A 23,969-nucleotide genomic window follows, 5' to 3' on the forward strand; every position below is an offset into this window, starting at 1 on the left:
AACTATCATAAAACCATGCTTGAAGCATCACACAGCATATTAAAAACCATTTCATGTAAAATCGTTCTGTCAGAGAGCTTTATTTTTGGCATTAAACACTTTGGTCGTCTGGTTCCAATCACCACCACTGTGAACAGTTTTTACTCAGTAAGTTTACAATAATTTATAAAAATAATAAACAATAATTTAATTCTGCAGGAAATTTTCAGAAATCAATGGAATTCCTCTGTAAGTACTCAGCAACTTTAGGAACAGCATTGAAAAGTACATCCAGCATAAATCGGCGCAGGAACTGGACGTTGTTTGACTTGATTCTCTTTCTGTTTTAGACTATTGGTCTAAAACAATAAACCTCCAAAGTCAGATGTGCTACCAACCACAAAGCAGGACAGATGCTGTCAACAAGGTTGCACAGTGAAGGTGAACACAAAGAGGAATCAGAGGCTGAATGTTAGTGCCAAAAATCTAACTGTGCATAAAGCAGATTCCTGTTCTCACAAATATACTAGAGTGGAAGTAAGAATATTATAAGCTGAAAAAAACGTAGGAAGGCACAAATCCATCGAAACTAAGTTGGTTTCTGCTTCTGGGAATGAAACAGGTTGCGACACCTGTACACATTCTCTCTCTCTCTCTCACACACATGTAAACATATGCTCACATGTGCCCATAAACGTGTGCAAGGGTCATTTCCACACAGCAATGTGGAATTTACTGAATTCCTCTGATAAGGCCTTTAACTTAAACATGTGCGTGTTATGCAATATATGAAGTTTACAGCTGGATAAAGACGATTGTAACTGGAATTTTGATCCCGTGTGAGACGCTGAAAGTGGTTATATTTACTTACTGCATCAAATTATACACTAATCAAAAAGTGCTGGTGTTAATATGCATACAGAATGTAGGATTTAGGATTTAGGAACAAGCATGGCTCACAGACTCCAAGACTGACGCTCAGGTATTGAAATTTGATATTGAATAAGTGCAGTTTTTGATTTCAGTATTAAAGTAACTTGGTTGGTAACACAAATCTTGATACCAAAAGGAAAGACGTGACTCCAAGATGCGAAAGTTTTGAGTGCCAGAACCTTCAGTAAAAAACGACTGTCCGTTTTATGAAAATTAAATGAAATAAAATATACATAACATACATTTCAGTGTTTTGGCATCACTGCTGTGGTTCATTAATCTTATAAGAAGCAAAAAGAAACTCACTTTACTTAAAAATAAACATGAGTGTATTTCTACAGAAACATCCACTTTTTATCGATCCATAGAAACCACTGGTGTTGCTGGTTGTCACTGGTGCCATTTGTCTTCAGCTAAAAGCTTCATATGAAATCATGAGCTGACTGAGAAAATCTGTGAGAACTGAAAGACACAGTGGACTCGCCCTGTGCTTTTCTTCACAGATCCTCAGAAAACGGGTAAAAAGAAGTTGAGTGATGTCATCAGTGTGACTTTTATTTCAAAATAAGAGATTTTTTGTTAGGCATTAACACCAGTGACACGACTCCTGGGACCCACAACTCTTATTATATATTTTATAGTATTTATTTGGCTTTTTATATTTATAATATTTTGTTTCTTTACGTCATTTAAATCGTATATTTCATAGTCGTGTATAGATTATTGCAGTTAAAATTTCAGAAAAACGTTTTTTACCCCAAAATAAGGCCTCACCCTTCACACAAGACTGTGAGGACGAGCACTTCTGTGGTGCTTTGAATTCTATATGATTGACTTAAAAAGCAATATTGCTGAATTGATGGCTGAAGAAGGTATACTTATTAAAATAACTTGTTTTGTATTTAAAAATATGCATAAATTATAACCCTAACATGTTTTCCAAGTTATAATATATTGGTAAACGCTAGGGACACAAATATTTTCCACAGAATGACTCAAAAATGCTATAAGCATTAGTAGGATCCTCATTTTACTTAAAGGCCAGAGAAAATATACATGACTCTGTCACAGCATCAGTATCAGTATGAAAGTCCTCACAGGATAATTAGAGTGCAGTGAATCGCTTGTTATTGCTTTACGAAGCCTGATCCCAATCGCAGTCCATCAACTGATTGTCTAACATCACTGCTCCGGATCTCGCTCCATCACAGGAATGTTCCGTCAGGGCTGCTCAGCGTTCCGTGTCATCACTCCCAACATTGACGAGGAAGCGGCCATGATGGAGGACGTGGGCATGCAGGACGTGCACTTCAACGAGGTTTGCCCCGCCCATGAACCCCAGAGCCGCAGACTTGAACCTCTCCCACTCACAATAAATCTCTCAATCTGCCTCAGATTGACCCCAATGAAATGTAATAATTAGAATCTTATTATAGGAAATGATCCGAGGGCGCTTATCTTATCGCAGTGCGTGTCGATGGCTCTGAACCATGTGCGTCAGTGATGGAGAAGAGCAAAGGCAGGAGTTGTGTAGATAATGTAACAGGGAGCCTTGAGGTTTATCTTATCTTGGTTATAAATTTGACGACGCCTTTTTTTATTTCTTTTAAAAAGCAACAGAATCATAATTATATTGCACAATTTAATAATGCATAAATAATTTCTTATCATGAAGATATTTTTTAAAAATTCTTGCAAACATAATTTTTAACAGATGCTTCTGTGGGAGAAATGCATTGTCCATTTTTTATACTCCATCTGGCACTTTCTGGTCATCACGTGTCTAATGACCTGTACTATATGTCACATGATCTGCGGTTATTAGCCCCCATTTAGCCTCGGGCTTATGGATGAGCTCAGTTACCACAGCCAGCTCACTGGGCTCACTTACTTGAGCTGTGCTGGAGAAAAAGCTTTGGAGAAGCTGCTGTTAGGAGCCTGGATACAGAACAGTACTGTAATAGGCAGTACAAAGTTCTTCTGAATTTGTCCAATTAATAAATATGTAAATAAATAAATAGTGTCCTTAATTATTATTTCAAATGTTGGTGATTACGTATATACTTTGCTGACTGTTTGCTGATTTGGATGATAATAATGGATATTTTGTTTAGGGGTGGGTGATATGGCAAAGAATAGAACACGATATCGCTGTTGTCAGAGCAAAACCTCGTATCTCCATCTCTTTTCAGTTTTTGACTTAATTTGAAAATGCCTGTTGCCCTTTACATTGTTTGTAAATTTCATGATGAATGAACTAAAGGAAACGGCCCAAAATGACTTGGTAAAATGTCCGGTTCCATTGACTTACATTAAAAGTAAAGTCGGTTTTTTCCCTCTCCTGTAAAGTCACCATTTTGTAGATAGAAGGTTTTGCAGCGATATGCATCACATTATTTAGTTTTTCTGAAGTTTGATAAGTTTACAACAGATGAAAATCCCCAGTAGTGCCTCATTTAAAGGGAACCCTAACTGTTGAAACATGTGTACATGTGAACAGGTGTGGTGCTCATGTCTTATACTGTTAGAATATGTTGCACAAACCAAGCAAAATACTTAATCTACTATTAAAAATAGACCTTTTGGAAGGTTGCCATTTGTTGGCGTCAAACGGTTGCTGTCTCTTGCTTACTGGGTAAGGAACGGAAATAAATACCAACTTTTTAACTTTAATATATCATTCCATGTTTAGCTGGAAAAAAGAGAGAAAAATTGCCTTCCGTCTAAAGTCCAGAGTAACTATATGACAGCATCATAGTGCAACAGTGGCAGCCTACTAGTAGAGAGATTTTGCCTGTTTATGTTTATACTACAGCGTGATTCCAAAAGATCAATCCGATTTCAAAGCACCGTATTTTTACAACCAGTAGACTAGGAACCAATCCAAGTGAAAGAGGTGGTCATAGAGTTTCTGACTGTCAGTGGAAGATCAGCTCCCCTCAGTCTGAGAGGAGATGAGGCCCCTGATCAGAAAGCGTTCAGCGTTCTCCACGTCAATAAGAGTGAATCAATCATAACTGAGCAGTGTAGTTTTCATCAGCAATGAACCTCCAACAGCTCAGAGCGTTCCTCGTTGGTTCCACAGCACTGGATGATCTCCAACACGCTCAATCCAGTTCATACTGAGCACTTGTGTAATTACATCATAAACTTTATGCTCATTAAAACCATTTACAGTTTACTGCATTGTTCTGTAATGATTTACAAGTGAAATAAATCATTTTGAGATCGGATGAACCTTTTTGAATCACCCTTTATAATAATTTAAACAGTGCTCATTCTTTTTTATTCAAACATGCAGTTGTTCAGTGTTGTTTAAACAATGATGTCATCAATGTTATGTTCAGTAGCGATGTAATTAGTCATTTACCATGATTATTATATATGATCATATTGCCCATCCCTGCTTCTGCTATGTTTTGTTGTGTATCTAACACGTGCTGTGTTTTTAGGAGGTATTGATGGAGTTGTTAGAGGAGTGTGCTGATGGTTTATGGAAGGCTGAGCGTTACGAGCTCATCTCTGACATCTACAGACTCATTATCCCCATCTACGAACAGCGCAGGGACTTTGAGGTACACGTCCATTCCTGGCTTTCTTTTTTTTGTTGTATTTTTTAAAGGAAGATGTGATGACACTGGCTGATCTAGCACATCAGCAGCAGCCATGAACAAGACTAAAAGAGACGAAGGTGTGACCGAGCCTTTTATTTTAATTAATGTAAAGAGACAGTTCCTTACCTGTTTCCTGGAAAGAGTGACGGCGCAGGTCATTCGGTCCTCTTCTAGGTCTGCAGGCCTGGGAGGGACACAGGGACAAGGGGATGCATGGCATCAACCCGGGAAAAAGAAAAACAAAACTGTTAATGAATTAATTACTAGTACTGAACACGGGTCTTGAGTGACATCAGCAGATATATGTACTTGAAGGAAATGCTGATTATGTGTGTATTGTGTATGGGAACGTTTTGCCTTACAAATACCTGAATATAATTTTGGTTTAGTCCACTGGGAGGGGCTAGAGGTATTTAAGGAGAGGCAAAGTCCTGGTACAGGGGGTCTAAATGCTGCAAGTATGATGGCTGATGTGATGTGTAGCTTAAAGTAGAGGGGGACATTAAGTGGGAATAGTCAAGGAAGAGTAACACAATGCCTGTCATGCGTTTGAGTCTTATTTATTTATTTTTTGGTGTAAATAATTGCATGCAAGTGCCATGGTGATGGATCTTTTATTGTGCTGTTTGGATATTTGATAGCATGTGTGCAATAAAGAAGCGGGGAAAGAGAATCATGTAACCAGCCTTCTGCTGGAACTTCTCCTAAACGTGCCAAAACGGTAACCTCCAGGCCACTTCCAGTCCGTTCTACCACAGGAGACATTCGAAAGCATGCAATGACAACACACAATTCCATGCCTGTGTTAATTTCCAATAATATATACTTTCATACAGCTTGTAACCCATAGCGCTCCCTATTTTTAAAAATAAATAAATGAATAAATAACTATACACATTAAAACTTGAGAAGACACCTGGGGGTGAAAAGATAAACGAAAGGGGAAAAATAAAATAAAATAAATAAATGAATGTCAGGGGGAAAGGGGGAGTACTCACTCAGATTGTGTCTGTACAAACCTTGGCCTTATAGACTTCATATAACTGACTCAGTTTAACCATAATTTAACATATTTTGTCATCTTCAGTTACATTTTTTCCATCACATATATTTCATTGACCTGGTCATCCACTATGGGGGGCCAGGAGACAGCCACTTCATTGTTACTGCTTTTTTGATTGCAATTAATAGAATGTCCTGTAAATATTTCTTTGATCTTGTAACATCTTTCTTTGATCTTGTGGTTTTCTAATGTAATGTCTCATATTTATCTTACCCGTGTGTAGAAACTGGCTCACTTGTATGACACGTTACATCGGGCCTACACTAAAGTCATGGAAGTGATGCACTCTGGGAAACGGCTGCTGGGCACATTCTTCAGAGTGGCCTTTTTTGGTCAGGTACGGCATTTCAGGCTCTGACATGAAGGTTTAACTGACTGTGTTTATTAGGAAACACAATTTGATGACAGTCATTTACAAAAAAGGTTATAAATTATTAACCAAGGCTAATTACTAGAATAAAATGCGTAGTGTCCTAACTAGCCTAAATAGTTAGGGTCCTTTGTCCTGCATGTTGGCTGATAAAGCTTGTCTGTGGAGTAAAATGTGTCGAAGGCTGCAATTAGACTGCAGGTAAAAGGTTTGGCTGTTTGGTTGTTTGGTTGTTTGGTTGCTCACCTTGTCTTTGTAATGTGATCTTTATCTGATGTCTGAACAGATCACACTCATTTCTGTGCATTGTTGTACATTTTCATGAAAAAGAAAGCTAAAAAAGGGACGAAAACTCCAAAGCACAAAAGCAGCAATACACACACCAATCAGACATAACATTATGACCACCTCCTTGTTTCTGCGCTCACTGTCCATCTTATCAGCTCCACTTACTGTATAGCTGCACTCTGTAGTTCTACAGTTACAGACTGTAGTCCATCTGTTTCTCTGATACTCTGTTACCCTGTTCTTCAGTGGTCAGGACCCCCATGGACCCTCACAGAGCAAGTACTATTTGGATGGTGGATCATTCTCAGCACTGCAGTAACGCAGGTGATGTGTTAGTGTGTGATCGAGTGACGAGTGGATCAGACAGCAGCGCTGCTGGAGTTTTTAAACACTGTGTCCACTCACTGTCCACTCTATTAGACACTCCTACCTTGTCGGTCCATCTTGTAGATGTAAAGTCAGAGACGACAGCTCATCTGCTGCTGCACAGTTTGTGTTGGTCATCCTCTAGTCCTTCATCAGTGGTCACAGGACACTGTGGGCTGGATATTTTGGTTGGTGGACTATTCTCAGTCCAGCAGTGACACTGAGGTGTTTAAAAACTCCAGCAGCACTGCTGTGTCTGATCCACTCAGACCAGCACAACACACACTAACACACCACCACCACGTCAGTGTTACTGCAGTAACAAGGGGGTCACTGCCCTACTGACAGACAGTGTAGGGAGTGTGCGTCACTGCGGTGGCAGGTTTAATATTGAGCAGTACTGCCGTCCCCAAATCGCAATTGTGAACGTCAGATTTATTATGTTTGCTTTTACAAACTGTCTCACACACACACACACACACACACACACACACACACACACACAAAAAAAAACAAATCAGCAACACATACTAAGGACAGGATCAGGTTTGGGCCACTTTTACCTGCAGTGTGAATATTGCCTGAATGCTTTCCTCTATGCTGTGGGTTAATCAGATCTTCTCTGCTCTCTCTTCTTCCCTAAGGCTGCGGTAAGTGCTGCTGCAAAATGTGTGTATATGTGTGTGTGTGTGTGTGTGTGTGTGTGTGTGTGTGTGTGTGTGTGTGTGTGTGTGTGTGTGTGTGTGTGTGTGTGTGTTTGAACCATATCTTACTAACTCATTTCCAACCCAGATTTTGCTCCTGAACCTCTGCAGCATGCTTCATTCCAAAGAGAAGAGAGGACCCCTTTTCTTTGTGCAAGCTCCATTCACTCACCGTCAAACATCATACATTTTTAAAAAATTTAAAAAGTTGTTTCATCTGCTTCTTTTGCTCTCATTCGTCCTGTCATCTCAGCTGTCACTTAAAAATGGAAACTCTCTTACTGATGGCCATCTTTAAAAAGCGCCAACACTTTAATCAGCCCTTTAGCCTGTACTTTGGCCATTAGGCTTTCTGAGCCAGTAATGGGTTTATGACCCATGGAACCACTCTGCTACTGTCAGATGGTGGGAGAGAAGGTCTGTATTGTAAGGGTTGAGTGCCAGCTAAGTGCTCTTTTCACTGCCCAGTGTTAGTGCTTCTGAAAGCTTGCAATAACACATGCAGGCTGGCAGCTTTAGAAATGGACACTAAAACACAACGAGGAAGCTCCAGGTCAAGGTAACCTAAAGCGCACATCAAGCCATAAATTGGTTGAATCAGATGTGTTTTTTCTTGGATTGCAAACATTAGAACATCTGTTGGGTAACCTTGGGAACCTTGGGTGCTGGAGTTGCTTTAAAGTATTTCTAATTTCCATTTTGCTGTTCATTGGTTGATTGATGGTTTTTCATCAGTTGACTTTTCCATGCCCCAGAAAACTTTCTTGGGTAGCAACCGCTGCTAGGTTGGACAAGCAAAACACAATGTTTGCAAAATTCCCTTCAAACTTAATGGTAAATTGTAGCACCCAATCACTGCAACATCGGAGATGGGGGATGCAGGATTATTTGGGGAGGGCCCCCCATCTTGCTAGTTGATGTGCTGTAAATGAAAGGCTAACTAAATAACGATGACTGCCATCTAAATTTATAACTGGCCATTGTAAAACATGTTAACCGTGTCTGGGTTTTGTGAAGCCAAAACTTTGTCTCAAAGCCTGTGTGAATTGAATCTGCTTTATTAGACAGACTCCAGATCAACTTCTTGTTGTTCAACTACAAACCAAAATATATCCCATAACATTAACACTACAGAAATACAAAGCATACCTTTGTCTCTAAGCTATCTTCTTTTTTCTTAGGCTACAGATGCATACCTTATTTTTTGAGACAGTTGCTTTTTTCTTCTCACTCCAGTATCTCAGGAAACATAATGGTACTGTAATAACCCAGATGTTGTTAGCACTGCCCCAGTGGCCATGAGGCCCTAAGCAGCTGCTTATGTCGCTCATTATGTAGAGCCAGCACTGACAGTAAATGAAATGCATGTGCACAAATGTGGTAATACTAACAATGAAGGGTAAAGATAGAGGGAACATAAAAGGATATATATATATATATATATATATATATATATATATACACAGACAGTACGTATGGGTGAGACTGTTGACAAGGGGGTGGAGCTGGTTTGACAAAACAAGTTAGACAGGGACACGTTCACTCTGGGACACTACATAACGTTGACTGTCTGGTATAAAATGCTACAGAGCTGGATTACATTGTAGTAGCGAGTCAAAACTGCAATAACACACTAATATGCTAGTGAATTTGCCACCACTTAGTAAGAGCATGAAATCTTACACATATATGAAATAAGTATCATGTAAAATGAATAACGCCCTCTAAATGTAGTAGTTTGCCAAAAACTGAATTGTTTGCTACACTTTCCCATTAGAACGAATGAGATTTCTTCCAACATTCTGTAAAGCTTGTCCAATGTGGCAACAGTTGCTGTGAATGGGTGCATTGCTGTGGAAGCATGGATAAGTCAGTACCTCAATGAACTCAATGAGCCGTTGTCATTTTCATGCGTGTTGTTACTTGCTTTTGCTTTTATTCCACCGGTTTTCTGCATCATTAAACTGTTAAGATGCACACAAAGTCATTCAGATTAGTTTAAAGTGAAATGTGCCGTTCTAGTGAGAATGTTTTACAAAGGAGCCGATGGGAACCAAATGTCAGAAATGAAGGCTCTCTCACAGAAAGCTATTGCAGGAAATTGTTATGCATGTTATCTGATGCATGAGACATTGTTTTAGGAAATATTTGAGATAAGGCTTTGACTTAAAACATATTTTCGACGTACATTTTTTGGAGTTACCATTATTTTACCTTTGCCAACATTATTTATAAAAACTCAGAAGACAGCTGTACATTCACTGATCATTTTGGATGCACTATATTTGCATTATAGATATCTTGATTTTTGGTTCCTATTACACGCAAAACCTTCTGTGAGACTTTGTTTACATCTCAGTTATGCAGAATTTTGGATTAACCGGTGGAACGGTTACCACAACCACAGTGGGACTGAGCCATGTGAATTGGCTGTGTTTAGGGTTTCTTTGAAGATGAAGATGGGAAGGAGTATATCTATAAGGAGCCCAAATTTACTCCTCTGTCTGAGATCTCACAGCGACTACTCAAACTCTATTCCGACAAGTTCGGCCAGGAGAACGTCAAAATGATCCAAGACTCCGGAAGGGTGAGGGCAAAGATATGAAGAAAACGCACTTCATCATGATACCACTCACAAATACAACCCCAATTACAAAAAAGTTGGGATGCAAATCTCGTAGACTCATATTTAATTCACAACAGAACACATATCAGATATTGAATGTGGTTTCCAAGAAGAATTTCAAGTTTTGATTCATCTGACCACAGAAGTTTTCCGTTTTGCCTCAGTCCATTAAAATGAGCTTCGGCCCAGAGAAGACGGCAGCATTTCTGGATCGTTTTGACATATGCCTTCTTCTTTGCATGATACAGCTTTAACTTGCATTTGTGGACAGACATGTGAGTTAGTTGCAAATTGTTCCTCCAGCTGTATTAGTACCACATGCTTTCCAGCCTTTTGTTGCCCCTATCCCAACTTTTTTAGGACGCGTTGCTGCCATCAAGTTCTGAATGAGTTAATGTTTTTCATGAAGTGGTAAAATGTCTCAGTTTTAACACCTGATGTGTTCTGTGTCCTATTGTGAAAAAATTATGGGTCTGAGAGATTTACAAATCATTGCATTCTATTATTATTTACATTTTACACAGCATCTTGTATGTGCATCCTCAGTTAGGGTAGGTATACATTTATCTGCTGTCAGAGCACATGCACAAACACATCCCTCAATACTTAATTCACACAATAAGACCCATTTTAATATGGCTTTTATCACAGGTGAGGCAAACACCTTTTAACACGAGACTGTCATTTTGTTGAACTCCACCTTTCTCCACCTTTTGAAATAGATGACCTGATTGTATCTCATGTCTTGCCTAGGTTAATCCTAAAGACCTGGAGGCCAAATTTGCCTACATCCAGGTGACACATGTGACTCCCTACCTGGAAGAGAAAGAGCTGGAAGAGAGACGCACCGATTTTGAGAGGAGCCACAATATCCGGCGCTTTGTGTTCGAAACACCCTTCACTGTGTCAGGCAAAAGGCACGGCGGTGTGGACGAGCAGTGCAAGCGCAGGACTGTGCTCACCAGTGAGTGGACATCATGTCTGATTCTTGAACAGTTATTACAGTATTCAGGTCGTTGATTAAATACTAAATACAGAGCAGCTACTACAGAATTGAGACCCATCCAGTGTCTAGTCTCAGTGAGGTGCTTCTTGATTGGCTGATTTTTACCTGTCTAACAGGAAACAAATTTTGTCCTGCTGAATGCTATCAAGCTAGTGCTGGAGTTGGAAATCCATGGCATCCGGTCTGTAAACGTTATTCCAGAGCTTTGTTTGAAGCATTGAAGGTATATTAGTAGCAGTGGTGGATGAAGTACACAAACCATCTACTTGAGTTAAAGTAGAGACCCCCAAGGTAAAATATTCCTCCAGTAAAAGTAGAAGTTCCTCCCTTTAGACCTCCACTTGAGTAAAAGTACAAAAGTATTTGCCTTCAAATGTACTTAAGCATAAAGTAAAAGTACTAAAAGATTCATTGAATCAAATCACGTTTTTTGAGTGAAAATCTTAGGATAAATCATAAATCATAGAATTTAAATACAAATATATATATATATATATAAATATCTAAGAAGAAAAGGATATATATATATATATATACACTGACTCTGAATATATACATACACACAATATACACTAGCATTGCACTATTCCAATGTACAGTTGTACAGTAATAAGTTATGAAAAAAACTATGAAATGTGCTACTGTACACATTCTGTATGTGCAGTTAGTTTGAGGTAGATTAGATGCAGGTACAGTGTGCAGGTACAGATTTGCTAGATTGAAGGTGCAGAGGATCAGAGTGAGTCTGATGAGATGAGGATGAGGTGGCATCTCCATCATATGGCTGTAATGTCCTGTTATCATTTTTCTAACAAAATTCTTACTTTATCAACTCATTTTAGCTGAAAATACTCCAGTGTCACTCTTGTAACACCAGTATTTTAATAGAATGTCATTAAAAGTAGTTTTTATTCAATTTAAACTTGTTTAACTTTAAACTCAGGATCACAGATGAGCTCCTTTACTATGTTGATCTGTAGGCGTCTGTTCATAAACATAAACCAGCCCAAACTCATTTACTATAAAATGAAATGGTGTTTGTAGAAATTCAGAAAAAAGCCGCGTCAGTCTCGACTGCATATGTGGACATATTTCTATATTGAGCTCTATTTACACAAAGTTAGGTTAGTTCATCATTTATGTTGAACAGACTCTCCCAAAGTTTTACGCTGCTGCGCTGACGTTGAACCGCGTGCTGCACTGGGTCGGTATGACCAACAGGTCAAAACCAGCTCTAAACAAAGTGACCGCTGGGCCCTGATTGGTGCTCTGGCTTTGCGCTTCTTTCGTTTTGACATGTTACGTTTTTATACACACAGAAACCAAAAGGAACCACAGATTTCTCAAAATGTAGGAGGAAAAAGTCGGATATTAGACTCTGAAATGTAGTGGAGTGAAAGGAAAAAGTCCCCAGAACGGAGAAACTTCAGTACAGATACACCAAAAATACTAAAGTACAGAAACTCATTACATTTACTCAGATACTCAGTTACTCAGATACTCAGTTACTCAGTTACTCAGATACTCAGTTACTCAGTTACTGTCCACCACTGCTTAGCAGTTTGCCAACAAGTACCACTTTGCTTCATGCAGGTCTGTTTTTGCTATAGACCCATGCTGACAGTCCTCTGCCCCTGCAAATCAAGTTAAAACAAAGGAGGTCTTTGGTTTCAAATAAACCTTTCCAAACAAAGTAGGTAGTTAATGTCCATGTTGAGCAACAAATGCTCACAGACTCTCTCACAACAGTCAGAGATCTGCCTTGTAAGACTGCCCTGTGGCTGACTTCATACTGGTTCCCAGTTCAATTACTGCAATATTGAAGTGGCTCTAAGTCAGAATTTTTACGCAATGCAAGATCATCTGGATTAATATGACCTTCAGTTTCGAATGAAACTTTCCTCTTAAAGGACATTGGCCAAATCAGTCACACTGGATGTGGAAGAAAATGGAAGTTATTGCAACCAACCTTTCAACCTGTCATTACACTCAACTTTTAATATTCAGTCCTTGCAAAACTGGTGCCAAGATTAAGGTGGTTATGACTTAAGACTTCACTTAGAGCAGTTGGTGCTATATTACAGTCTCTAGAGTGATTTTATGCTGATCCCAGTACATCTACTGTAACACTTGGGTCCAGTTTTAATACGAAACATAGCGTTTTCTGCTTTGTTGAGTTCAAGCTTCATTTCTACCAGTAAAACACGACTCAGCCAATCACTCTTGGTTGACAGCAGTAGTTGCTTCATAAATTGCCAAGTGCTTGGTTCAAACTAGGCTTTTGTATTAAGATTGCGGACTTCAGGTTCAATGCCAGAGTGCTGTGTTCATGCCTTAACAAGAGTTGGCCACAGATTACACTTAGTCCATGTGTATTATAATATAAACACACATGACCAAGTAGGTCAGTTGAATACAGGCATTTATGTGAAAGACCTCACTGCATTAATATAGCCAGGCCTTTCCTAGTCAGGCACCTTTCATGCTGAACACATCACATTTTTGCCAGATTTCTTGATTAACCCAGCGTCCCTGAACCTTTGACCAGTTATCAGTTTTGCTGATACCTGATACTTAATCAAAGGCTCACACGCTGGCATGGCTCCAATAATTATATGACCTGTCTGTGCTCCCAGTGAAGCTTATCTTTACCCTTAGATGAACTGGCTGATTAAGGCTGAATGCTCCTGAAAAGTCTGATTCTCTGGATCAAATATCAGGTTTTATACTCTTTTCAGTTTAGCGCAGAATGTAATTGCTTTCTGTTTTGATCGGTATTTGACTTACTGTCCCAATTGTTTGGAATTGAGGTTTGTATCCCTCAAAGCTGAAAGCTTTAAGTACTGCTTATCTGATAATGACAGTTTTGGCAGCCTGCCAGGCTTTGCACAGTTGTTAAGAGTCCCAAATTCTCTATATACTTTAATCTTTTTTTGAGCTCAAGCTTTGGAAACTCCTGTTTTTTTTTCACCAGTTTTCCTTTGATTTCTCTCTTTCTTATGCAAATGCTTTCTATAGTATATAGAACATAGTATATAGTTTCTATAGTATATATACAGTATAATCTCATATCTGCACGAACAACTTGTACTTAATGACCATTTGACTGTAAATTAAATCAACGAATTGTGGTCTCTGACTTCTGCACAGTACTTTATATAGCATGTGTTTGTACACCTAGAGCTGTAACTCTGAATCTGATTGTAACGTTTCCTTCAGCAGGAGCAGCAGGCTTACCTGTTTATTGTTTTATAACCACAGCATGTACTTTTAAAGTGAGATAAGAAGCACTCAAATTACGTGACATCCCTAGAAATAAGTAGTTTCCTCATTTTAGGACTCACATGACTGAAGGTTTTTATGATAGATCTTACATCATGACTGGACATGTGAAATTCAGGTTTGATCTGGTTGCACTGATATGTAAAACTCCTGCTTTGGCTGATCATTTAATTTTTTAGCATTTTAAACATTTCACTCTATAATCCGTATATGAATTGATACATATTTATGTAACTGTTACATGTTCAATGTTTCCCATATGACACTGCTTATTCAGGTGTTTACATTAGCGTATTTACTAGATGCTTTCTTCCACACAATAGCAAGGGAATGCAATGACCCTCTTATTGGTGTAGCAGTGGTGTCCCTGCCTGGATCAGGAATTGAGCTGTGGTGTCATTCACAATACTGCGCATTTCATTGAGTCTGAAAAGAACTGCCCACCACTAGTAACTATATATGCCTAAGGGTATGCACAAGCGTTAATTAGGGGCCAGTTATTGGTTTCAGTTACTATCTATAATTCCAAAATTGAAAAAAACATTTTCTCATTCCTCAGGATTTAATGTATTGTGCATTGTGTGGACATATCATACACAAATATGTACAACAATATACTGTGTACATACTGATCCCCTGTCTCTCTCTGTGTCTCTCTGTCTCGCAGCCACTCATTGTTTCCCGTATGTGAAGAAGCGAATAGCAGTCATGTATCAGCACCATACAGACCTGAGTCCTATAGAAGTGGCTATAGACGAAATGAGCAGTAAAGTGGCAGAGCTGAAAGCGCTTTGTGCAGCAGCAGAGGTCGACATGATCCGGCTGCAGCTCAAACTGCAGGGCAGCATCAGTGTGCAGGTTTCTATTTTACACACATAACATTCAGACACTCATCATTTACCCATGGATACATGACCAAGTCCGTGAAACTGAACTATCCTTCACTAGGTAAATGCTGGGCCACTTGCTTATGCTAGAGCTTTCCTGGATGATGCTTGCGCCAAGAAATACCCTGACAACAAAGTCAAACAGCTCAAAGAGGTCTTCAGGTACTCTTCTGGAAATGGTCTTCTTTTTTAGCTGTTTAAAGCAGTGAGGCAGAACTTAAGAAATGCATGAAATTTAGGGAAACTGGAGAAAACAAGAAAATGGTCCTTACTGTGTGAAGTATTTCACTTTCTTAACCAGCTGGACAAACCTTTTCTTTTTTGATGTTCAGATCAAGGTTAGTTGTACATTTAGATACTTTCTCCTGTAATGTTAACACTAAAAAAAGGTTTTGTAAAAAAAAAGATATAAAAGTATATTAACAGTGATTTTAACAGTGAAAATATATTATTAACTTTTTTTATGCATATGCACACACACACCAATCAGGCATAACAATATGACCACCTCCTCGTTTCTACACTCACTGTCCACTTTATCAGCTCCACTGACCGTATAGCTGCACTCTGTAGTTCTACAGTTACAGACTGTAGTCCATCTGTTTCTCTGATACTCTGTTACCCTGTTCTTCAGTGGTCAGGACCCCCATGGACCCTCACAGAGCAGGTACTGTTTGGGTGGCGGATCATTCTCAGCACTGCAGTAACACTGACATGGTGGTGGTATGTTAGTGTGTGTTGTGCTGGTCAGAGTGGATCAGACACAGCAGTGCTGCTGGAGTTTTTAAACACCTCAGTGTCACTGCTGGACTGAGAATAGTCCACCAACCAAAATTATCCAGCCAACAGCGTCCAGTGACCACTGATGAAGGACTAGAGGATGACCAACACAAACTGTGCAGCAGCAGATGAGCTGTCGCCTCTGACTTTACATCCACAAGGTGGACTAACAAGGTAGGAGTGTCTAATAGAGTGGACAGTGAGTGGACACAGTGTTTAAAACCCCCAGCAGCACCACTGTGTCTGATCCACTCGTACAGATGAACTACAGTGTGTGGTTGTAGATCTAGAAAATGCAGCTATACAGTAAGTGGAGCTGATAAAATGGACACTGAGCGCAGAAACAAGGGGGTGGTCATGATGTTACGCCTGATTGGTGAGTATATGTCCCCTGTTCTAACATGGTAGAAAAACACATGTGTGTCTGTCTGTATGCAGGCAGTTCGTGGAGGCATGTGGCCAGGCCCTGGGAGTGAATGAGCGGCTGATAAAGGAGGATCAGCACGAGTATCATGATGAGATGAAGGCCAGTTACAGAGACCTGGCCAGAGAGCTGTCACTCATCATGCATGAACAGGTACAGCTGCACACAAACCTACACAAATACAGCTTGTATTCACTGTCAGAGGCCCGACTGAAACCTGGCTGGCCGGGTAAATCACAGGGCATCTGTAAAAAGTATCATTATTAATAATAAATAATTAACATCCAGGGCCTGCTGTACAAAGCTTTTTGCACCCGTTTTATTTTCATTTTCTATTTTTCAGAATTTTATTATTCTCAATACATTTTAAACCCTCATGCACTCACTTAGTAGGCAGTTCTCTGATATGTGGGCACATATTTCAGTCGCATCATATTCAGCTGCATACGTGCTCGTATGTATGGGCCTCAGTGCTCATACTGTATCTGTTTACCTGGATGGGCGTAGTGTTTAAGTGTGTGGACACTCATTGACCCTTGCTTTCTCCTTCTTTTTTGCTGGCCTGTGCAGATTGGATGGTAACAACACCTCAATTTTGAGTTTGAGTCATTTAGCAAATGTACTTTCCATAACGGATGAGTTTGGAACCCCTCTTCCCATCTCTTCCTCAGATATCCACAGTTGAAAACGGAACGAAGAGCTCCCTCTCTGATTCGCTGCACATCTTCAATGCGATTAGTGGGACACCCAGTGGCTCCGCCCTCCACAGCCTACCCAGCTCCGCCTCCTCCGTGTGATGTTTGACCTCAGCCTTCAAACTCTGACCATGTCTGTAACTAGAGAGAGAAATAGAGACATGGAATGAGTAAAAGAATAAATAAATATGACACTGAGGAAGAAAACTTGAAACATGAGGACCACCCTCCTATCCGCATCCTGAACTTGATCTCTCTCTAGAGTCTCTGTCTTCAGACTGTCTGTTCTGGCTAGTTTCACGAGCAAAGGTCAAAACCACTTGGCCATGAGACGAAAACAAAGGTCTTAAATGAAATCGTTTCATCATTCATTGTTTTATCCTTTAGTATAACTTGTCTGTTCTTGGCTGTTTCCTTTGGAGAAGTTTATAAAATCTCCACTCAGAACATTTTCTTTATTATATCTCACAGCAAAACCTGTAGCAGGTACCACCAGAAGAAAAGTTGTGTGAACTTCTGTTTGTTCGTTCCAGACAGAATGGCCACAGTTCTAGTTTCGATGAAGTAGATGTGATGAATCAGGCTTATACTCCCATTATCTTCCCATGTCGTTGCTGTTTTACACAGCTAGAGTCTACCAGCAGGATCAACCAAAGGCACCAGAGGCAATACAGCCGTCTTAGAAACCAAGTGTTCTCAAGTTAATGGATGACTGAATTACTCCTGTGTTCAATTCTCAACACCTCTGGCAAACTTCACCAGCTATGTACAGTCAATTTTCAGCAATCATCCTGCTCATGACACAGTCACAGCATGTTGTAGACTCAGCCTTTACTTCCTCATTTTTTTCCTTTCTTCACATAACCGGAAACGTACTTGCTGCTATGTGAAGGATGACCAAGCATGAGCATGGGCATCGACTGTTGTGGCTTATTCTACATGCTGAATTTAAGGTCCCCAGACTTAACCAAACATAATAGACCTAAGCTCTTCCCTAGAAAAGTACTGAGTCTTAGTGTTTAGCTTCAGATGCTTGAGATCTTGCAGATGATTTAAATACCAGCCTGGACACGTCTACACAGGTAGGCATTCATCTGATCAGCCATCCATGCCAGTAGCCAGCTCTTAGACACTGTCCGTCTTGACGAGATTAGTTTATTGAGTGGAAATGACTTAAATAAAGGAGGAAGTGCTATTATGATCCGTTCTCTATAAATAAGGAGTGCAATATACATGCTACCATGTGCTTTTCTTATTTTAGTAATGATCTCTTGCCAAAGAGGAAAGGCGAGCTGTGGAGTACATGGATAAAGGCGACTGCGTTAGGATTTTTATACCCTTGTCTTGCTTGTTTATTGTTCATGTAAATTGTTTTGTATCTGGGAAATCTGGGAGTATTTTTATTTAACAGAATGTCCGAGTTCTGAATTTGTGTATGTAATATATTAATGTCCTTAAAGTCTTCTCTTTTTAATTAAATAGAATTATTGTCCTACAACGTGTTTCTTAATAACTGTTGTTGCGATTTGCATGCAGCGTCAAAGTAGGTCGTACTGCAACCACAGAGGTTTGAATCAGTCGAAATGGCAAAACTTACCAGCGTCTTTCTGGACGTTTGCTACCTTCTGTTTCTGGTCAAGAGTATTTGTTGGAGTGTCAGTTCTGTTTACTCATCCTTGACTTAGAACACGACTCGGCTGTGCAGCACTGATCCACTCAAAGTCACGAAGGTTGCTTTACGTGTTCTTGCTGCTCCTCGTCCTCCAAGAGAAGGAGCAGGAGACATCCAGAGCTTTGAGTGTCATGTGACTCAATGCTGCCTGTTTTTTAGTTTGCGGTGAAAGAGAGTTGCTGACTCCACTCTCCCATCCCTCACATGCCCCCCAATGATGCCAAACAAATCCTGCTACCTCATACAGACACACACATCCCCCTCCCCAGTGCTTCTGGTCACTGGTTTAGTTCAGGCTTGGTGCAGGGGGTCTCTGTCGTGGAGTCAGGAATCGCTGCTAACCATGATTCTGATGTGAGTGTTAAGCTGCACAGCTTTTTTAAAACAGCAGGTTATCCAGTAAGTTTTCATTAGAGAGAACAAGCAGGTTGTAGATACTTCAGGAATATCGTTCATGCTGACAGTGCAGGATTAATGGTCATGTTAAAGGACTGTTATAATCTTTCATTGATTAGTGCCTGGATATAATTTACACTAACTGGCTAAATAACTGTAATAATTGTCCTGTAAACCAAACTCACTGGTGCATTTGTGTCTTTTTTAGAAGATTATAGCCTTATTTGTTGATATACTATACTGTGTAGTCAGAGACCACCCTTCATTTATTAATAATTTGTAGTCAGTACAGCCTTTAAGTACAAGTTATTCATTTTTTTTTTATTTACAGGAAATTATGCAGATGATTCAACATCTAAACAGAACGTTATTTTTTTCAGTATTTAGTGTGTCCACTGAATTGGTTGCAATTCCCCCATCTCATGTTCCAAGTTCATCCCAAACACATTGAGTGAGCATAATCGGATTTCTGCAGTTATCTGATCATTTAGATGGTCATGTAAACACTGTACTCCAATCTAGAAATCTGGAGAGCTGGATTTTAGCTCAGTGATGAGATTTCTCAGTGCATGTGAACTCTTCTCTGCGCATTTGTGAAAGCAGACAGACGGTGGTACTGAAAATAAGCAAGCAGTGTTGCTTCGAGATGCAGCAGAACACTTTTGGAACAGCGATGAAACCAAACATAAAATATTTAAATCTTTCATTTCATATCTATTATATATATATATATATATATATATATATATATATATATATATATATATATATATATATCGTTGCTGTCAGAAGAAAACCTTGTATCTCCATTTTTGGCATTTTTCAGTTATTGACATAATTTGAAAGTATCTGTTACTCTTTACATTGTTTGTAAATTTTATGATGAGTGTCCCAAAAGAAATTACCCAAAATGACACGGGAATAATTCATAAAATATGTTTTTCCTTCTCCTATAAAGTTACTATTTTGGAGATACAAGGTTTTCTTCTGACAGCAGCAATATATATATATATATATATATTTCATATTTTCAGGTAAAGTGGTGGGATGTTTTTTAAAAAAACGGTATGAAGTTAATGTTTTATGCTATGTTTACGTCGCGTCTTCTGTGAGTTTATTGGCTGGTTACAAAGCAGAAATCTGATTACTGTCTGACTCATGTAGATCTGGAGTTTCCCCATTCTCAAGTACGTATAAACACGGATAGGATTACTGCCAAAATCAGATTTTCTGCAGTTACTGGATTATTAAGTGCATGTAAACACACTCATTCAGTGACGTTAAGGTCTGGGGGACCTGTCCTTTGTTCTGAGATCACCAGCAGCTTCTCAGTTTGATTTTCAAATGTCTTTCTTTTTCTCAGTAACAGCTTCTTGACAGTTTCACATCCAATCAGATCCACAATGTTGTCTTCTCACAGTGGAAGGATGGACAGATCTAAAGACAAAGGAGAGTGAGACCTCCTCTCTCGCACAGATGAAAGCTTTAAATGCTGTTTATGTAAAGGGAACAGTTTTGATGGTTAACCAGGCCTCGCATGGTAGAGTCCCATTTTCTGTATATCGTTTTATTATTGATTGAACTTGTGCAAGTAAATCATTTTCTGTCTATTCTCCTGAAAATATCTCCTGAAAAATTAATAATGTTAAGGCTGGCTTTTGCACGGTACTGTAAGATATGGCATTTTATTAAAAAATGTAATCTTTCTTATACAAATATTTATAGAAACACACCTTGAGGGGTTACAAGTGTGGATAACAGTTTTATTGCCTAAATTTTGTAGGGTTAATCTATGAAAGGACAGATTTAGGGTTGTGATAGTGTAGTGGGTAACACCTCTGCCTTCTACACTGTAGACTGGGGTTCAGTCCCCCACCTGGGTAAACACCCTACACTATACCAATAAGAGTCCTTGGGCAAGACTCCTAACACCACTTTGGCCTTCCTGTGTAAAATGATCAAATTGTAAGTTGCTCTGGATAAGAGCGTCAGCCAAATGCCGTAAATGTAATTTGAATACACTTCAGTTCACATTACTTATTACTTCCACTGAAAACTACAGGGTTTAATCACAAACACTCTGCAGTGTAACACAGGTGGGTGGCCTTTTAAGTACAACTCAATGGCTTAGGATTAGACTGACCAGCTCTGTAACGGCATACAGGTGAATATAAAGCATGGAAAGATAAAAGTATTTGCATTTTCACTAGAAGAGCAGCCTAATCTCACTTCAGGCTTCACCTCTCACTGCTGCCTATAGCCATGAAGCTAACTGCAGCTCCACTCCACAGGTTTATCAGAAGTGACTCTATTGGTGTGGAGGTGAGTCTGTAACAGTTTAGGTTGAATAACAGACATATGTCATATAGAAAACTGCCAAATTAAGTCATAACGAGAATATTTTTATTCACAGAGAGGACTTTTGACTGGCGAGTGTTCTGGGAGGCTAGTTGCAGATGGCTTCTCTCTCTGCTTGGACCCGCTCCAGTGAAGGTTCGCGCCTTTATTTCAATGTAAAAAGCTTCTCCTTCACAAACTGAGCTGTACTGTACTAATACTAAGTTTAAGTAATACTAATACTAAATACTAAGTTTCTGTATTTGGTCTTTTATTTTCTTTCCGTAACATCTCTTTATCTTCTCGTTTTTCCACACTGGGCCTGCAGTCACGCTGGCTAGAACGGTTGAGTGAAGCTTTCATTTGTTTTTGCTTGTGCTTTAAGGCTTTCCTGCAGGTGTTTGCAGAGCTGAATGTCATTTATTCACATGGCTCCCATAATCAAGCAGGAAAGGAAGGTTCATTCATATTCCACAGGTTCACAATGGCCTTGGAGTTCTGTGTTTTCCTGCTCTAACCCACTTCCACTCAGGAAGGGCTTAGTAAGGATCTGATGAGCTGGAATCAGGTGTGTTGGGACTCTCCAGGACCAGCCTTGGGAACCACTGAACTATTCCAGCGCAGTTGTTTCCCAGTAACTCTTTCAACTCTTTCAAATCTAATTTACATGATTTTCCCCTTACCCCAAACGTGGTCCATCAGCCAAGACAGGTTCATGTCAGAATCCGGAAAAGAAAAACAAAAAAAATTCTCTTTGTCACTAAAAGAAAAGGCAGCTGTTCAAGATTACTGACATTTCTTAGGCTGTGCTCAGACCGCTGGCAAATCAGATTCCTTAAATCAGATCTTTTGAGGCGACTGTCTGCACTGTTATTTGTAAGATATCAGATTGGATTTGTGGGTCCAGGCATCACCAGCCTATCTGCGTGGGTTGCTGGGGTAACGATGTAGGCATCAGTAACTATGTAGCTATGCTGGTGACATGGATTTCAGACGCAGATGCAGGAGAGATGGAGGTTCATCATCTCGCCCTCCAAACTTTTCAGAAGTCTCCTATCATAAGCATGAATCTTATGTGCTCCTCTTGAATCCCAGCATTTGGTCACTCTGGATTTTTTGTCATTTTTTGTGATGTTATGAGTGAAACAAAATACAGAGAATTGAGCAGCCAGAGCATCCAAACTGTAAAATCTGAGATCCAAATGTCTCCATGGTACTTCCATGTGGTTTGGATCTCATTTGCAAAAATTTGATTTAATGTGTTTTTTGCTGTCCAGGCTATCAATAATCAGTCTGTATACACTCTGGATGAGACAAAAATCAGATTTAAGTCATTTTTTGCTGTCCAGACCATCAATAATCAGTCTGTATACACTCTGGATGAGACAAAAATCTGATCTGGGCTGGCAGTCTGAAGACAGCTTTAATGTCTGCTGTGGAACTGCTGTGGGTCTCTGTCAGCAGCATCCAATCTTATCCTCAAAGAGCTGGCGTGGCTGCAGCTTTTTTATTGCTGATTCTGCCTGTTTAATCAGTTGGTCAGGATTCAGACAACTGATCAGGCCCTTTGCAGAAATTCTTGGACACCCCTGCTCTGTGATGAATAATGAGATCAATATTTTGTGTTTCTTGTCATTTTTTTCTGTCCGTTCTAAAACAAATAACTCTCGAGAGCATTATAATGTGTCAGTCCTTTAAACTTGTACAGTGATAAGGTGGCAGCATGCAGTGTTTATGGTATTAGCCGATTATTTAAGTATATTAGCACAAGGACAGACATGTCTGCATTATCTGACTCTGACGCTGGACATCTAATCAACCGCCAAGTGTTTCCTTCAGTTTAGGTTCCACAGGGCCAAACTTCAGCGTCTGTGAGCAGCAGAATCTGTACGTTTCTGGGCACGGATGATTACACTTGTTTTGGCCTTGAACACAAGTTTATTGAGCCTGACTTTTAAACAAAATAAGTTTGTAAAATGGTTAACCCCTTAAAATCCCAGGCTTATTACAATATAAGGCTCATTTTTTAGGAACTAAAGTTATTTGTCTGAGCTATTTTTAGGCCATTTAAAGGGCTAAAGGGCAGACGGTCAGTTTCAATTTGAGGATATGTGTGTCCATATGAGGTGGTCCATGTAGGGATTACTTTGCTATACATAGTTCTTCAGTTGTAGGGCACCAAAAGTAAATAGACAGTTGGCTGAGCACTTTTAGCTTCAGAGGCCTGGTTAGTTTTTTAACAGTATTTTCAAAAGCCTGCAGATTTATGCAGACATTTAAAAAAATCGAACATGTCATTTAAAACGACTGTAATTTAACCACATAGTAATTTGTTTCATTTCAGAATGGAGTGAAATAAGAGCCCTAGAAAGTTGCTGCTCAGAATATGTTATGGATATACACTCACCGGCCACTTTATTAGGTACACCTGTTCAATTGCTTGTTAACACAAATAGCTAATCAGCCAATCACACGGCCACAACTCAGTGCTTTTAGGCATGTAGAGGTGGTCAAGACAACTTGCTGAAGTGCAGACCGAGCATCAGT

General features: G+C 39.5%; 1 protein-coding gene across 15 annotated transcripts in view; it reads left to right on the forward strand.

The window, feature by feature from the left end:
- dock9b (dedicator of cytokinesis 9b) overlaps positions 1 to 18,515 on the forward strand; it is a 143,160-nt gene extending 124,645 nt beyond the window's left edge. For 9 of the 15 annotated variants that reach the window (XM_037536544.1, XM_037536553.1, XM_037536556.1 and 6 more), the window contains 10 exons: positions 2,124 to 2,230; positions 4,365 to 4,487; positions 5,813 to 5,926; positions 7,258 to 7,263; positions 9,758 to 9,904; positions 10,697 to 10,907; positions 14,899 to 15,089; positions 15,180 to 15,280; positions 16,337 to 16,475; positions 16,994 to 18,515. In XM_037536544.1, the coding sequence (XP_037392441.1) occupies positions 2,124 to 2,230; positions 4,365 to 4,487; positions 5,813 to 5,926; positions 7,258 to 7,263; positions 9,758 to 9,904; positions 10,697 to 10,907; positions 14,899 to 15,089; positions 15,180 to 15,280; positions 16,337 to 16,475; positions 16,994 to 17,119 (1,265 nt within the window). In that variant the 3' untranslated portion in view covers positions 17,120 to 18,515. Of the gene's footprint in view, positions 1 to 2,123; positions 2,231 to 4,364; positions 4,488 to 5,812; positions 5,927 to 7,257; positions 7,264 to 9,757; positions 9,905 to 10,696; positions 10,908 to 14,898; positions 15,090 to 15,179; positions 15,281 to 16,336; positions 16,476 to 16,892; positions 16,901 to 16,993 lie in introns of all 15 variants that reach the window. The other 6 variants (XM_037536552.1, XM_037536555.1, XM_037536542.1 and 3 more) reach the window with 2 other exon arrangements.
- The last annotated feature ends 5,454 nt before the right edge of the window (positions 18,516 to 23,969 follow it).

Source organism: Pygocentrus nattereri, chromosome 30, assembly GCF_015220715.1.
Source record: "Pygocentrus nattereri isolate fPygNat1 chromosome 30, fPygNat1.pri, whole genome shotgun sequence".
Taxonomy (NCBI): Eukaryota; Metazoa; Chordata; class Actinopteri; order Characiformes; family Serrasalmidae; genus Pygocentrus; species Pygocentrus nattereri.